This window comes from Nothoprocta perdicaria, unplaced genomic scaffold (genome assembly GCF_003342845.1).
Source record: "Nothoprocta perdicaria isolate Ctin4 unplaced genomic scaffold, notPer1 scaffold_33, whole genome shotgun sequence".
NCBI classification, from domain to species: domain Eukaryota; kingdom Metazoa; phylum Chordata; class Aves; order Tinamiformes; family Tinamidae; genus Nothoprocta; species Nothoprocta perdicaria.
Window position 1 is genome coordinate 1279748 of NW_020455566.1, and position 17433 is coordinate 1297180.

The 17433-nt window shown below is 39.7% G+C and overlaps 1 protein-coding gene across 1 annotated transcript; it reads left to right on the forward strand.

Annotated features, from left to right (window-relative positions):
* Nucleotides 1-358: 358 nt before the first annotated feature.
* LOC112950835 (protein argonaute-3) lies at nt 359-17039 on the forward strand (the record flags this gene model as incomplete). Its single annotated transcript, XM_026043467.1, has 18 exons — nt 359-546; nt 1615-1735; nt 2784-2992; nt 4067-4203; nt 5341-5475; nt 7559-7646; nt 7794-7941; nt 8265-8384; nt 8527-8649; nt 8840-8973; nt 9464-9648; nt 9933-10092; nt 10519-10609; nt 10982-11176; nt 11543-11677; nt 12341-12442; nt 13239-13438; nt 14092-17039. Coding segments are annotated over 18 exons (2580 nt in total), but the record flags the coding sequence as incomplete, so codon positions are not given.
* Between the last annotated feature and the right edge of the window lie 394 nt (nt 17040-17433).

Below are 17433 nucleotides of genomic sequence, written 5' to 3' on the forward strand. Positions count from 1 at the left end.
CCCAACAAAGCTTTTTTTGTTTTTTTTTTTTTTGCTTCTTGTCTGGAATGAGACAGTTTAAAGTGGAGATCCTAGTAGAAATTGAAAATGGATCATGTTCATCATGGTGTGTTTGCTTCTTGGGGAGGCATAAGTGACCTAGAACTCTGAGGAATTTTGTCTAAAATGAAGGAGTTTTATTACTGATCCTCTACGGGAGAGGGACAAAATGCATTTTTATGTCCCCAGCGTGTGCACCTGCATTTGCCAGGATCCACGTGTGAGTTTTCACCCACTGAAACGCCGGTGAGCGTGACCGGCCCGGCCAGGCTCGTGCGACGCGCCCCGCTTCCCGCCTGCTCCAGGGATTTGACGGCTTTGGCTCTGTTTTGCAGGACCCGTCGGGGCACAGCCCCTCCTCATGGTGCCCAGACGGCCCGGCTATGGCACCATGGGCAAACCCATTAAACTGCTGGCCAACTGCTTCCAAGTTGAAATCCCAAAGATTGATGTCTACCTCTATGAAGTGGACATCAAACCAGATAAGTGTCCTCGGAGGGTGAACAGGTAAGATGGCAAAATTCATCCCCTAAATTTTATTGTCGTTATGTAAACTCAGCATTGAAGGCTTTATAAATGCCTACACAAAGTGTGAATTAAAACGAAGCTAGTAAGTTGCCCATGCTGGGATATAGGACCTCAACGTGAATCAATATTTAATATAATCGTACTTTCACAAATGGTTAACTTACTAATGTGCTATTAAATTAAAAATGCCTGTGAAACTGTAATCATAGGTCTCCACAAAGTACTTTAAAGGGGTGTTTTTGTGTTGAGGTTTTGGGTGACTGATTCACACCCAGAGTTTGGGTGCTGGGAGCTTTGCGACCTGCTAAAAAGCCACCGAAGGGAGAGTGGCTCCGCACGGAGACCTGGTCGTGAGGGGAAAGTCACTGCTGCTCAATGTGCCCGGAGAGGAAGTCGGTATTTACTGCCTCGCTGAAGTACTTGGGTTAATGCTGTCTGCTCAGGAAATGGTTTATTAGCGAGTCGCTGCTCTGCGGAGAAGAATGCCAGTTATGCACAGCCCGAGAACAAAAACTTGTAGTTTCTGTAGAATAAGGAAATTTTGATGCAACAAGTACAACAGTTGTAAGGCCATTGCAAATAGGAATATTGCTGCGCAGAGTTCAAAAGCCCGAAGGCATGTTTCGGTCAGAGGCGCTGAGAGTCTCCTTGCACCCTGATGTATCTGCTTGCATCGAGAAAACTTTTTTTTTTACGATGAAAGCGCTATTCAATTTTAAGTTAAATTTCATTGCTTGTGTTGCTCTGTGTTCTCTTTATTGCCCCAAACCCATTAAAGAAAGAATAATATATGATTGTGTGCAATTTTCAGTTAAAATATTTTCTAGTACTTCAGCATTTGCATTGATTATGGTTTTATTCTTTAGTGTTTGTCTCATATTTTAGTTGGATGTGAAGCACCTTTTTGGAGGATCAGTGGGTGGCTCTGTAATTCACTTGAGTAATGTGTTTGTTGAAGCTCTTCAGCAAAATGCAGGGCAGGGGGGAGCCAGTTCCAGCATGATACTTTTTTTCAAACATTTCCTTTGTAAATGCCAACTTTTCTAGGGAGGTGGTGGACTCCATGGTGCAGCATTTTAAAGTGACGATATTTGGGGACCGTAGACCAGTTTATGATGGGAAAAGAAGCCTTTATACAGCCAATCCACTTCCCGTGGCCACTACTGGGGTAAGAATTGGAAAAATACTGATATTTTTGACAACTTTCTAGAATGAAATGTAAGCAAGCAAAACGTCTGAAACTGTAGAATCCAGAAAAACGCAATATCGGAAGTTATCTGTACTGAAATCAAGTCACTAATGTATATTTTTGGCAGTTCTGCGGTATGTATATGTGCATGTAGGATTTGCATTTAGAACCTCCCCTAGAAGCATTTAGTAGACACTTTCCTCATCTATGAAACTATCCATTCAATAGTCAGTTTTCTGGATGGTAATACATTCTCCCTGTGAAATGCTATTAAGAAATTAAACTACAATTTCTCTAAAACTTTATTTTTTTGTATATGTGGACAAGAATTCCGCATGTTAGCACCTGAGTATAAGGAATTTGTTTTACATCAAGGATACGTAGTCCATACTGTTAGTAGTAACAGCACTTAAGCAGTCAGATTTAAGACCAAAGGCTACAAGTTTGTCCAGAAGTTCTCTGTAATATATTTGTATAAGTACCTAAGAGATTAGTAGCCAGTTTTAAGGTATTGGGATGTGTTGCTTCCTGTTTCCTGTACTTGCTCTTTTAAGTTAAAGCCGAAAAAAAAAAATCCTGAAAGCTTTCACAGTGCTGTTTAGCCAACGGTTTGTTAAATAGACATTTTTGTGTAAATGGTATCGACTGCTGGAGTGGGAGGGCCGAAGTGGGCTAAGCATGGTTATTGCTTCAGACTTCCAGAAATACATTGACTTGAAAGCCACTTTTGTGCCCTCCTTTCACCCTGTTCGGGGCGGGAAAATTGCACTTTATGGTTATTAATGGCAGTGCTGACAAAGTGGACTGTGAAAAGGGTTCTGAAGGCAGGACCCTTAATCCCTGTTATTGGGCTGAACCAAAGTGTTGATGTCGTTTGCACATTATACAGACTTCTTTGAGCTCTCCAGTTCAAAAAAAAATGCAAGAGATGATGGTTCTTCAGTAGCCCTTGGATTTGAAATACTAGACAGCTAGACCAAGCATGGGATACAGCCGTTTTCTTTTGCTCTTTTTCCACCCCCATTAGGTGGATTTGGATGTGACTTTACCAGGAGAAGGAGGAAAAGATCGTCCCTTCAAAGTGTCCATCAAGTTTGTTTCTCGGGTGAGCTGGCACTTGCTGCATGAAGTTTTGACGGGAAGAACCTTGCCTGAGCCTCTGGAACTAGACAAACCCATCAGCACTAACCCTGTTCATGCTGTCGATGTGGTGCTACGACACCTGCCCTCCATGAAGTAGGTTCACTGTCTTCCTGCAGCCTTTCTGTACCTGAAGTCTCCCCATTGGGAGACTTTGATTGCTATTTGTTCACAAGTGAAAAGAAAGTAAATTGAGTATTCCCTTATACAGCACATCCCAGTAACCACACTGGGCAGAATTAAGCTAAATCTGTAGAAATGTGTGTTTTTGTAGGCTTTTGAACTCCGGGTGGTTTACTTTTCCAAAAAAGATCAAGAAACAAGAGGCCTTGAAGTATGTCTGTCTTGAAATCCTGAAGGATTGCAGGATGCTGTAGCACTGCTTGGTCTTTTCTGCTTCAGCTGAGCCAAGTCTCATGCATTTAGTGTTAATACCTAAAATTATCTGTCTCTAATTCTCTGGGATACAATGCTGTATACCTCTCATTTTAATTAAGCACTGAATACATATTTTAACCATGTTTTTCCCTGCTTTTTTTCATTGAGTGTAAATGACTCCCCAAAAAATAACTTGTGATTTTTATGGTAGCCAGAATTTCCCAGCTAGCCCAGATTTCAAAGAAACACAAAACCTGATAATCTCTGTTTGATATCTGTCCATTCTAACTGGAAGCAAGCGTGGAGGTTTATGAACAGCCGTTTCTGAGTTTGGAGACAAACAGTAGTTTCTCTAACTCTCTGTTTCTGCCACAATTAATACATTGTAGGCTATTAGAAGTAATCAAATGTCCCCTATTAAAACAAATTAAAGCAAAATGGCATTTGAGGGTCACTCCAGTAATATGCAATATGTAGAATCTGCGTTCTAATAGCGATTACTGAAGTGAAAGATAAGAAAGGGTGAGTTAGTTTTTGTTATTTGTTGTAAAAAATGAAAATGATTGTGAATCACAAAGTCTAGTAAATGTTTTGTCTATTTTAAAAACACTGTGGTGGGAACAGCAGCATTTGGAATGTCTTATTTAAGCTTATTTTAAGAGGCACAGATTTCTGATGCCCAAAATTATGAAAAAAGAAATGTTCTGTGCTGTAATCCTTTTATTACAGAGTTTTATTCTGACTTACATTTGGAAGGCAGTGCCATAAACTTGTGGTCACGTCTCTCAACAGGTACACGCCGGTGGGCCGCTCCTTCTTCTCGGCTCCGGAAGGCTACGATCACCCCCTGGGAGGCGGCAGGGAGGTTTGGTTTGGATTCCATCAGTCTGTTCGGCCGGCCATGTGGAAGATGATGCTCAATATTGATGGTAAGTCGGAGTTCAGGACTGGGAAGGAAGATAAGTCGTGCCTGCAAGAATAAAATTGGGTTTGTCACTCACTCTTATCATGAGCTTGTGTTTGGTACAGTTGTGTGGTATTAACTTCTGTTGCCTTCTGAACAGAGGGATTTGGTTACGGAAGCCATCCCCTACACTGAGTGTCAAGATAATTGTGAGAGCTCGTGGTATAAACTCGAGCGAAATAAGAAAACTTGAAAACATTATTTGTTTTATACACAAGAGATTTGCAAAACGCTTTTCGCCAAAATCTTACTTAGTTTCTTTGCTCGGATGAAGATCTAGTATATCCTTATAAAACACAACATCAACTGTAAGCTCGACCCTGTGCACCTGCTGCAATGACAGCAGTAGAGTGAGGCTGTGGTAATGAAGAATACAAACGTGTCGTTTGGCTTCCTGCTGGGCCTGTTCACACCAGGTCTCTGTGGCAGACCTAGAAATTCTAAATTATTTTTTGGATCTGTCATGAAGTAGGAAGATGAAGGAAACAGAAAGGAAAGCATAACTGAATTATGAAGGAAACGGAAAGGAAAGCATTACATACCTTATTCCTGTATTGATAAATCCACAGTAATGTCAATAAGCAGCTTCATTCCTCCCCTGGATGTGAAATTTGAGATTTTTTTGTGTGTTTAAACTGCAATTTAAAGGATGCTTCAACTTGAGTTGAAGGCCGCGCGTTCACGAGCGCCGTCCGGGGGTGGTGGCCAGGGTGCGTCACGGGAAGCTGGGCAGTGACGCGGGTCTGAGGAATGTTTTATTTTGTTAGCGTAGAGATGTGGTGCTTTGGTTATGTGAGATCTGGAAAAGCAATAAAGTGCTTGTCAACTATTTCATAATCATTTTTGCTGCTATTTAAAGTTTTAAGTGTATGGGGGTGTTTGCTTGTATTGCAGCTGTGGTTGGTGCCTCCTCACATTTCTTGCTAAAAAATGTTTCACTTGAGTATGACTTTGCCAAGGATACTGTTATTGATCTTAATTTATCTTAATTTAGTGGAGTCAATCAACTGTCCTGCTTGAAAACAGGTTTCTTTCACTTAATGTGACTGTATCATCAAATATGTTGATTCAGATTATTTTACTCTAAATGCTTTCCTTTTAGTTTCTGCCACTGCCTTCTACAAAGCACAACCTGTAATTCAATTCATGTGTGAAGTTCTTGACATTCATAATATTGATGAACAACCAAGACCTCTGACTGATTCTCATCGGGTAAAATTCACCAAAGAGATAAAGGGTGAGTAGAAGCGGGTCTGTCTTGTCCCACGTAACGCATTCCAGCCGCTTCGGAGGGACGTGTTTGAACTGGCAGCCTCCCAGTTAGCATGCACTAAGGGCCATAGCACTGCCAAGAGAATTGCAGTATTGGCTGTTTGTAGTTCGAGAATTAAATGAAACAATGTGGCTCTGCAGAAACTAAAATTGAAAAATGAGATACTTTCCCCTTGGATCGAGAGGAAGAAAGCAGGTGTGGTGGTTGCTGCCTGGTTGGGGGTAAGCAGCTGCTGCCTTGCTGGATGGCTAACCTCTCTTAGCCAGTGTCAGTGAAGCTGTGGCACCGCTGTGGTTTAGGTCTCCTGCCATCTAACTGCTGAGGCAAAATGAGCATTGATTTCAAAGTTAGCACCATTGATTCTTAAAATGTGGGCTATTGCAGTGACTTCCAGTAGCTGATTGCCATATGGAAAAACGAGTACCACTTGCTGACTTGCAGCTGAAGGCCAAATTCCATTCCAAAGGAATTGCATAAGCTTCTGGTTTGAGTAGTTTCACTCCATATATGCTATTTTGCTTTGTGTTTTCCCACATCCTTTCATTCCAGTGAAGTTTACGGAGAAAGAAGTCTTGAAAGAGAATTCTAAGCTCTTCTGAGGTGGTTGCGTTTTATTATGTAGAATTAGTCTACTGTACCATTGACAGCAAGAAAAAAAAATATATGTGTGTATATATATATATAGTCACAAAATGGCTTATGGAATAGTCATCATTTAAAAAATAATTACTTTGCAATAGTCTTTCCATACCTCCTTTTCCAATTATCCATTTGAGTTTGTTCTGGAGGACAGATAATTGGAAAATAAAGAGCTGTTTCTTCTGAATTCTTGTAGCATCCAGATATTGCATGCAGGATATTGTGATATTCAAGTGTAGTGAAACAAATCCTGCATTAAAGAATCTCCAGGCTCTGTGAGCAGCACTGTGGGAGGCAAGAGCCTTCTGCAGGGCCACAGCAGGTTAATGACAAAGCAGTGAATGATTCCAGATCCCTAGGTAGCAAATGCTCTTTTCTGTTGGGCCACAGTGTTTCATGGTTTGGGTTTGATGTTTAATCTGAAGGCTGCAACAGGCCAGGGGGTGATTTTGATTGTTGCCATCCTCTCAGTAAGGCTCATATTGATATTTGTACTTGATGTTGTCAGGAGTTACAAGCACAGTTAATAATTCTTTGCAAGGCCCCTAGTGAATGGATCCTGGTCCCCAAGGACCACGATGTGCTCTGTGGTCTACAGTCCACATGAGCATCAACAGGGCAAGTCATCCAGTTGCCTTCCCTTTAAATAGGACCTGTGGCTTGAACTTTTCCTTCTTGGGACTAGCCAGGGGCTGGTGTGCCCCACTGTGCAGCACCTACGGTGTAAGCTCAGTGGTTCTGGCACACGTTGAATCTCCTCAGCCTGTACACTGCAGGCAATCAGCGTGTGCACAATTAAGAGAGAAAGCCACGGAACAGCTCCCAACGCCGCTGTCACTGATGGTGTTGCTGTGCATACAGAGTCGTTTCTGACATGTAGCCTCACAGGGTGGGCTGAGTGCTTTTGGACTAGATCGTGGGCTGCCTTGAGCTTAAATGGATCTTGGTCAATGAAAGTAAGGAAAATTAAAGGCTGAACGGGGCTATCATACTACAAAGGAAAAATAAGAGGGAAAAGAAAGCAGAAATCTGCATTTGTCCTTTCCCACTTATTGGAGCTGCTCGCTGTAACAGCACTGAGAAGGAGAACAAAAGACTGCGGAAAGCAACCCTCTGTATCTGGCTTTAGTCATGAGCCCATTAAATGAAACCACTCTGAGAAATTCAAATTACAATGAACTTTATTATATATTAGCCTTTGGTCTTGAGGAAAGTCCCTCATCAGTCAGCAAGTAAATTATAATGAAAGGAAAATGTTTAGAGAACAGTAATTTCTAGTATTGTGCTGTTGGAGCTCTTCTCTCCAAGCTGCTTGCTTAGAGCATGTTGTGTTACAAGCAACCTTGTGTCTCCCATGCAAATGACTGTGTAGCTATGTCATCAGGTTTTTTTTGGTACTTTCATGCAGGTCTAAAGGTAGAAGTGACTCATTGTGGAACAATGAGACGGAAATACCGTGTTTGTAACGTAACAAGAAGGCCTGCAAGTCATCAAACGTAAGATGCTGTTTGTCAGAGCATAAACTGTGCAGTAGCTTAGTGCTGAGTGTGTAGCAGCACCTAAGATTTTACTCATTTTGAGGATGTTAATGCTTGCCAACTAAGCTTTCAGGACATATGTGATTAAAGTGCATGTATTTTCAGTTTCCCTTTACAGTTAGAGAATGGCCAGACTGTGGAGAGAACAGTAGCACAGTATTTCAGAGAGAAATACAACCTTCAGCTGAAATATCCTCATCTTCCTTGCCTACAAGTGGGACAAGAACAGAAACACACCTACCTGCCTTTAGAAGTATGGAATTTATTCTGATAAACCATGTTATTGGTAGACTGTATTTTTTTTTTTTGCAAAATGCTGACAAGCTATACACCTTGCAATGCAAATGTTTTTGCACATTTACATATATGCATATGTATGTATTTTAGCCCGCTAAAGACAATTTATTGCGTTTAACATGTGCTTTAAAGTTTAGGGCTTTGTGGAAAAAGCATGCCATTACTTAAACCTGCTGGAGATGGTTTTAAAGTGAAGGCACAGTACTTCGTATGTACAGTTATTTGGATCCATTTCTTAATACTTCTATTGTACATGACATTTCTGATTTTCCTTTATAGGTTTGTAACATTGTAGCTGGCCAACGATGCATCAAGAAGCTAACAGACAATCAGACATCAACTATGATAAAGGCAACAGCAAGATCTGCTCCAGATAGACAAGAGGAAATAAGCAGATTGGTTAGTGTTCTAATTACAGACTGCGTATGAGAATCTTCACTAAAAGATCTAAGTGATACTGGACTAGATAAAATTCTTTTCAAGCATAAATGAATTATAACCAGACACTTTTTTGTAATGTGCAAAACTCGTCTTTCTCTAGGTAAGAAGTGCAAATTATGATGCAGATCCATTTGTTCAAGAGTTCCAATTCAAAGTGCGGGATGAGATGGCCCACGTGACAGGGCGTGTGCTCCCAGCTCCCATGCTGCAGTACGGGGGACGGGTAAGGGGTTTCGCTTTGTGACTTTTGGTTTTGTTTTTATTTTGTTCTCAAAGGGTGATTCTCACGAACTTGAATATTTCTGCCAGTCTTACCTTTTGTAGCAAGAGTCTTTGTGTTTTCCTGAAGCTGTAAATAGCATAGGCTTTTAGTCTCTTGGTTATTTTAATCTGTGTTTCTTCTATTTCCACAGAATCGAACAGTGGCAACTCCAAGCCATGGAGTGTGGGACATGCGAGGAAAGCAGTTCCACACTGGTGTTGAGATCAAAATGTGGGCCATAGCTTGCTTTGCAACACAGAGACAATGCAGAGAAGAAATATTGAAGTAAGGCATGTCATAGTTCAGGCTTTGGATTATTCTTAATGAAGGCTTGAATATAAGACTCTCTAATGAACATTTTGCCTGACTTTAATGCTGTACGATACTAGAGAAAAAAATCCAAGTTACTCTGCTTTCCTGATAGACATTACAGTCAAAAACTGTGCTTGGGTACATTCTGGTGTTTTGGTCCTGTGTTCTTGCTGCTTTCTATCTAGTAATTTCTAGCATCTCAAATGGATTACTGAAGGCAAAAAAAACAAAAGGCACCAGCAATTTAGGCACCAAACCTGCTGGTGCCTTTTGTTTTTTCTTCCTTTCCTTACAGTTCTAGTTTATGGTGTTTTGAAGCTCTGCACCCTCCACATACTGAATGCTTCCAAAATGCCACTTTAAAAGCTGTTTGGAATCCTATTCTTGGAAAGACACTCTTCTGCCCTATTCTAGAGATGTTGTATGTTTCTGCTGCTCTAAAAGTTAAATTTCTCATCCTCAGGGGTTTTACAGACCAGCTGCGCAAGATCTCCAAGGACGCGGGGATGCCGATCCAGGGCCAGCCCTGCTTCTGCAAGTACGCGCAGGGAGCAGACAGCGTGGAGCCCATGTTTCGGCACCTCAAGAACACCTACTCGGGGCTGCAGCTCATCATCGTCATCCTGCCGGGCAAAACACCAGTTTATGGTAAGGAAATAGCTCTGGATGTACCTGTTCCCTGGTGTTGTGAGGCATTTGCTTCTTAACGTGTTATAAAACCCCGCAGAATAGGAGAATTCTTGAAATGTTAGAAAACTGGTTTTTTGTTTGAAGTTGCAATGGATGGGAAGCTGGTCTGAGCATGCAGCTAAAGGGAAAGTTCATGGAACAGGTTTTGCATTTGAATTATTTTGACTAAAAGTAGGATCGAAACATAATGTAGCAATAATTTCAGGTCAGCTTAATTTTTTGTCTTAATGTTTGCTCCTCAGCGGAGGTGAAGCGTGTTGGAGATACACTGTTGGGAATGGCCACGCAGTGTGTTCAAGTCAAAAATGTTATCAAAACATCTCCACAGACCCTATCAAATCTGTGCCTGAAGATTAATGTTAAACTAGGAGGAATCAACAATATCCTTGTACCTCATCAACGGTAAGAATCCTTACGGAGAATGATTTCGTTTTTGTTAAAACATGTGGTAAAAATTGTTATTAGCACCAAGAATTTAAAGTCGACTAAGGTTTCAAGTTTGAAATATCCTTCTGAGTATGGTATATATGAGATTTGAAATTAATCAATAATTATTGCTAAGATGCTGCTTTTAACCTCTTTTTCTCATAGAATCATGATATAATTAGAGAGCAGTGTATTTGAGAACGATAGCTACAGTATTGTAGAAGTTCTTGCCTTGCACACAAATTGCCTTGCTTAGGTTTGGTCGGAGTACTTGGTAAGATGATGTTTCTCTGTAGCTTAGCTCAAAAGCTAATACACAGACAAAGCCCCATATTGAGAAGCAGCTTTGCACCAGCTATTCATCTACTAGTGTGACTTATCTTTTTTTTTCTTTTTTTAAAGGCCTTCTGTGTTCCAGCAGCCAGTGATCTTTTTGGGAGCAGATGTCACACACCCTCCTGCTGGAGATGGAAAGAAGCCTTCCATAGCTGCTGTAAGCTTTATTAAATCAGCATAGCTTTTTTTCCTTAAATGTTAGCCTAGAAAATGCAGATATAAGCTAGAAAACTTAGTTTATATAAACTCCATGATTTACTGTGCTGAGAATACAGGGGAAGGCTCCAAGGCAGATAAAATCTGCCGATCAGGATGCGTGTCAGGCAAGTTTATGCCTCTTTCCACATGGGCATTACTGTTAAGCCTGTACTTCCTGCAAGTTCTGCCTAAAATTTTTGCAATAAATGTTTTAAAGCAAACTAATTCTATAGAAAACTACTCTTCTGGAGTATTCTTGTTGTTGTTTCTGTTACAATATTTTAGTGCAGATTTGATCATGTAGCCTTAGTCATATAATGTTCTCCTGAAGGTTGTAGGTAGTATGGATGCTCATCCCAGTCGGTACTGTGCCACGGTGAGAGTTCAGCGACCTCGGCAAGAAATCATCCAAGATCTTGCCTCCATGGTGAGAGAGCTTCTCATCCAGTTCTATAAATCAACACGGTTCAAGCCCACACGCATCATCTTCTATAGGGATGGGGTCTCTGAAGGACAGTTTCGACAGGTTAGTTTATTTATTTTCTCTTCTCCCTTTGATTTTGCTTTTTTTCTTATTTATTGTGTGTAGCATAATTCCACTTCTCATGTTTTAATAATCTATTCTGCTCAATGCTTATATTAATGCCAAGTTATCACAAAATAGTTATCCTACTTTTAGGAGGGATTTTCTTAAGCTTATTCAGTAGGAGAAAGGTTATCTTTCCTCTCTAGAAAGAGGAAATCTTTGGAAACAAATGTATTTCTAAGGATTTCCTAAAGTTACTAATTGTGTAGCAGAGTTGAATGTAGTGTTAACTATAAACAATTTATTAGGCATTGCCTGCAGAATGTTAAGGGAAGGAAAATCTAAACTTTCTCTTGTGCTCTGTAGGTTTTATATTATGAACTGCTAGCTATTAGAGAAGCCTGCATCAGTTTGGAGAAGGATTACCAGCCTGGAATAACCTATATTGTGGTGCAGAAGCGACATCACACACGATTGTTTTGTGCTGACAGAACAGAAAGGGTAATAGTTATCTCATAGAAACTCTACATGGAAAACTTAATGTGCACATCTCTTTTGCTGAAGAACTAATAAGCACTCTGAATTCTGTCAACCTGACTTCTCTAAATGCAAAAGGAAAAAAAAAAAAGATGTTAAATTCATAGGCATAAATTCATAGGCATGAATTTAACATGAACTAGAACTAGAAAATTCCATGACTGTAAATACATTAAAAAAGAAAATCTCAATCTGGTTTAGTCACTTTGTGTTCTGAATGCTGATCCTTGCCAGTGAAATAGAGCTAATACTCTTCTATCGGACTGGTTCTAGACAACAAATCTTACCGCAAGCAAATGCAATATGATGAAATGATTAATATGTCTGCTCTTCTGAGTGAGAACGCAAACATGAGTGTCCAGTTCTAAGCAGCTTAACGTGCAGCTCTTTTGGCTTTCTGAGAATAGAAGTTCCAACGTGCTGTGGATGCTGTTTTCTGGGTTATGGTGGTAGAGCTGTTCTGTGTCCATCTCCACCATTCACGACTGCTCTACTGATGCATTCCCAATAGTTCTGAGGCAATTCTTTCACTGCTGCATATATTCAGTAGAAAGTTGTGATTTTAATTACATTTGAGATGTATGCACAGGGATTAACTGATGCTATTTTCAACAAAACCCTCTGTAGGTTGGACGAAGCGGCAACATTCCGGCTGGAACAACCGTGGATACAGACATCACACATCCATATGAGTTTGACTTTTACCTCTGTAGCCATGCTGGAATACAGGTATCATTGCTTCTTTACAAGTAAATGTTAATTTAGAACATGTGTAGGTAATAAGTGGTGCAGGAAGAGGTGTGTTCACTTACTCCAAAACAAGCAACTTCCACAGCAATTGCAAGTCAATCATGTAACGGAGAAGAGTTCCTAAGACGTATTCAGTATTCAACACTTGTTAATGGTCTGGGAAGAAATGTTAGGGCAGTGCTGGTGATACTTGGGGAGGACAGGCGAAACTCTGGCACATGCAATTAACTCCTGAACCTGTAAGCAAGATGACATTGTGTCCAAGCAAGAAAAAATAAATATTTTTGCAGTTTTCTTTAAGTACTTGCTGAAACACTGGACCCATTTCTGGTATGCATACTTGTAAGCTGGGATATTAATGAACTGGAAAGAGTTGAAAGCAGCACAGTGTAGATGAGAGAGTTTTAGTGGAGAGTGGTTAAGTGATCTCATCACAGTTTATGCATGCTGGGAGCAGACTTTTATCATAGAGGATTATGTAGAAGCTCAGGTTTAGGCAAATCTAGACTAGAAGACTTCTTTTTTCCTCCAAGGAAGGATAATTGGAGTAACAATGTTGGACGTGAATGATAGGTTTGTCAGAGTTATATTTGAAGATGAGTAACAAGACTGAAATTTCTTTTATAATTTTTGTAATTTTTTTGTAATTGTAAATTGTAATTTTTGCTGTTTAATAGTAGTTCAGACTAAATAGTTCGGCCTTTCTGAATCTAAAAAAGATTTTTTTTTCCTGTGTAAAAGCCAGATAAGTGAACCAATGTTCCCTTCTTCGTAGGGTACCAGCCGTCCCTCCCACTATCATGTTTTGTGGGATGATAACTGTTTTACTGCAGATGAACTTCAGCTGCTGACTTACCAGCTTTGCCACACATACGTGCGCTGCACGCGTTCAGTCTCTATCCCCGCACCAGCGTATTATGCTCACCTGGTAGCATTCAGAGCACGATACCATCTTGTGGACAAGGAACACGACAGGTAAATGACAATGCAGGGGCTTAGGCTTTTGTCCCTGTTGGTCTTTGCTCCCTTATCAGGCACAAAGCCATCTATTATAGATAACTAGCACTCATCTTGCAGTCTCTGAGACTGGACTTCAGATGCCTTTTCCTGCCTACTGCTGCTGCTTCTACTAGGTCAGAATGGGTTAACGAATTTTGCTGAATAGAAGTCAGACTAAAAGAATTAAGTTTAGTTTAAGTGATCTGTGTTATTTGACGTGGTCTGAATAATCAAGTTACACACCGAGACCTTCTGGTTTTGGAATTAGAGTGCTGATGAATGGAGCAAACGTTAATAGTGCTTTGAACTTATATAATTCTGCTCTGTTAGAGATATTTTAAAACCTTAAAATTCTGCTCTGTTAGAGATATTTTAAAACCTTAAAACCATTGAAATATTTGAGAGGGTTATTTATAGTTGTACAAACCAAGCAACTAAGATAAAAGGCTTTGTCCAAAGTCTTGAGGTTGCTGCAGTGAGCAGGCCACTATTTTTTTTTCTCGGTATCCAGCTGTATTAATATTGTTACATTAACCTCCTGCCCATTGACCTGATGTGAAGGTATCTTCTGATCTTACTCAATGCAGTCCACAGCACTGCATTTCTCAGCTCTTCTCATTTCCTTGCAGTGCTGAAGGAAGCCATGTTTCAGGACAAAGCAATGGGAGAGATCCGCAGGCCCTCGCGAAGGCTGTACAGATTCACCAAGACACCTTACGCACGATGTACTTCGCTTAAGTCAATAAAACAGGAGCATACTCACTGAAAGGAAGAACTGAAAAATTAAGCCACATACAATGTATGTTTCCAGTGGGGTTGGTTTATGGGAGGCGCCTCCGATCATGCTGGAGTTGACACTGGGCAGGGGCGAGAGGCTAACCCTTAAATTGACGCAAGGAAGATTGTTTACTTCATCGAGGAACACAGCACTATTATGCAATATGAAACCAGCCAACTGCTTTTTTGGTGCGGTCTCCTGTCAGAAGCACCGCCATCATTTTTTTTGTTTTTGTTTTCTTTCCTCCTCTCGTAGTTTAACCTTCTTATGCCTTTACCTCAAGTTGCTCGGCAGCACAACTATCTCTGCAAAAAAAAAAAAAAAAAAAACCACAAGAAACAAAAAAAAAGATAAAGATCAATGGTGTAATTAATAAATAAAAAAGGCAAACCACCTTTATATGAACAATCACAGTGATATGAACAATCACAGTGATTGTTTGAGAGAGGGAAGTGTGCAAAAAAACCCTTTTTTCTTTACCCCACTGCATTGAGAAAAGTTTGTCTCAATATCGCTCTCAGCATTCGAATGTGAACATATCCGAGTACATTTGAATGTACAGCACTAAGTAGAAAAAAAATGAGGGAGGGGAAGATGTTTTGCACACTAATCCAATAATTTGAGCCTAGTTTAGCCAACTGCTGCCTTTATCTTTCTTCACGGTTTTGGAGTCCTCAGCTCCCTTAGTTCCTTCTAAAACACAAGCAAAGAAGCTAGTGGTGTTTATGTGCAGGCAGTAGTGATCCAAACTCTTCTTGCTCACTGGTGAATTTACTAAAGCTGCTGTTTTACTTAGTCCAAAAGTTTCAATTATTTTCTATCTGGCAAGTCAAAATATTTTGGGGCTTCACGTGAGATCAGATGTCCCGAGTTTTATGGGATTGCATATAGTAAACACCAGAAATGAAACTTTAGAGCTAAGGTCTTTTTGGAAAAAGAAAAATGCTAGTTTACTTGCTGCCTCTCACACCTTAATGTGATTTCATATGTATGTGTTTTTGAAGTTTAGCTTCCTTTTGTTTCTTTTATATTTATTAGAGTAATAATAATGCTTTAATTTAATTATTACAGAACATATGGTCAACATCAACTTTTATTTTTTAGAAATTTAACCATGTTTATTTTTTAAAAACTGACAACTTGTTTTTGCTATCTTTTAGTGCAATAAGCATTCTAAAGGCAAACTGTGTCCATTGAGCTGTACTAAAGCAGTATTTGTACCACTAGTTGTGGGAGAATGGACACCTCCATGATTTTAAAAGGACAAAGTAAAAGCCTTAATTTTGAAAGGAAAGTTTTATAGTCAGAAGGAACCTTGGATTTTCCTTTTTTAAATCAAAAGAAATAGCAAAAATGCTTCTAGGATTCTTCAAGCTTTATTGTTGTTACTGCAGTGTTTTGATTTAACAAAGGAATCGGCCATATTTTTGGCTTTGCAATGTGATGGATATTTGACTTAAATGGAAAGTGTTTTTTATTAGAATCTAAGTTTTTACATGCTTAGTTAAATCTATTTGACATCAATAAAGTGTCTGGGATTAATAAAATTTTTAGCTATTTTCCTCTTTGATATGACTTTCCTTTTAAAATTAAGTTATTGGTAAGTTCATTTCACTTTGCAAATAAAATAAGAGGGCTGGGATAGTTAACATTTTAAATCACTGAAATGTGAAACAAATTAATGGGACTTTTTCATTCCACTTTAAAGGTAAAACCATATTTAAGATGTCAGAGATGAGCATTTATTCAGTGAGGGCGTTAGGGAGTTTTGCACTTTGTAAACTCGTGAACTGCATTTTTGACTGTTTTTATTTGCACTGGTTCATAGTATATATACTGCAGATCGTTTATATGGGCATTGCTGTTATCCCAGCCCTTCTGAACTCCACTTGCTCTCCACATGAAAACCAGTGGCTTGGTATAAGTAGCTTATCTCTTCTCATTCTCATGAAATCCACTCTTTGCCAATATACTGTATTTTGAGCCTAAAATCTGAGCCCATTTTGCTTCAGCAGGCATCAGTCTCCCCTGTTTTCTGGCAGAAAACAAAGTACTGTATTTTGTGCATTTGTATATCGCATTGAAACGTGCGTAGTGCTGTTCACAACACTGTCTCCAAGAGCTTTACTGAACAGTTAGTGTAAATACGTATTTTATCTTCCAGTATCAAGGAAGATAATGTACAAAGACTAACTTTGCAAAGTCAAAATTGCACTGGAAGTGGTCATAAAGGTGGGCAGTTTGCTGGTGCTTTGGGGGCCCTTAGAGCCTGGGTAGATGGGTTGAGGGAGACTTTGAGCAGCTCCTCGTGTGTGTGAAAGCCGTGTTGGGGTCCCGAGAGCTGCCTTGGGTGCAGCTGAAGCTCCCCGTGACTTTCCTTGGATTCTTAACAAGCTTTCCCGCCAGCACCTTTGGGTGAAGCTGCTGCGGGGAGCTTGGTGCAGCTAAATGATTTGGGGCAAGATGATTTCCAGATAAACCTCTTGTGTGTTTTTCTTAGTCTGTGACCTGACAGTCTTCTCTCAGAAGCACTTGAGCTAGTAGTTCTGTTTACAAAATGTTCAGGTTAGGCTTTTTACAGAAAATTGATGTTTTAAAATAGGGATTTTTTAAAAAAAGAAACTATTTTACAGAGACTTGTGGATTTCTGGCATTTAGGTTAAAATTCCTTTTATGAAAGTCTTTTCAGTCTCCTTGCAAAAGACCCCGTACGCTGCTCATTCTGCCCACACTCAGTAGCTATGATTTGAGAAGCTTTTTTTGCTTGCTACTTTCACCAAAAATTAAAAAAAAAAAAAATTGGGAAAGTGACTTAAGTGCTAGCTCAACAAGTAATTTTATCTGGTTTTCATGTGTAGAGTATTTGGAAGTTTTAATCTTCGTTTTTGGTTTTGCAAATATCTACGTAAAGTGCCGATACTTATTTGTATTACGATATCAAGTTACTGGCGTTGTGAGGGCCACACATTTATGATGCTGTAGCTGCTATATTTATTTAATAGAGATGGACAATTACTGCACTAAGGAATGAGGAGATAAGCAAGGAATCAAGGTTAGGTAGGAATCTTGGTTTTTTTTCAAAAGAGAATTAATGGTGTGAAATATCAAGTATAACAAAGGGTGCTGTCATTTTAACTGAGATTAAATAGCCAGATATTCTTCCTTTGTTTAAGAACATATATATTTTGATGTT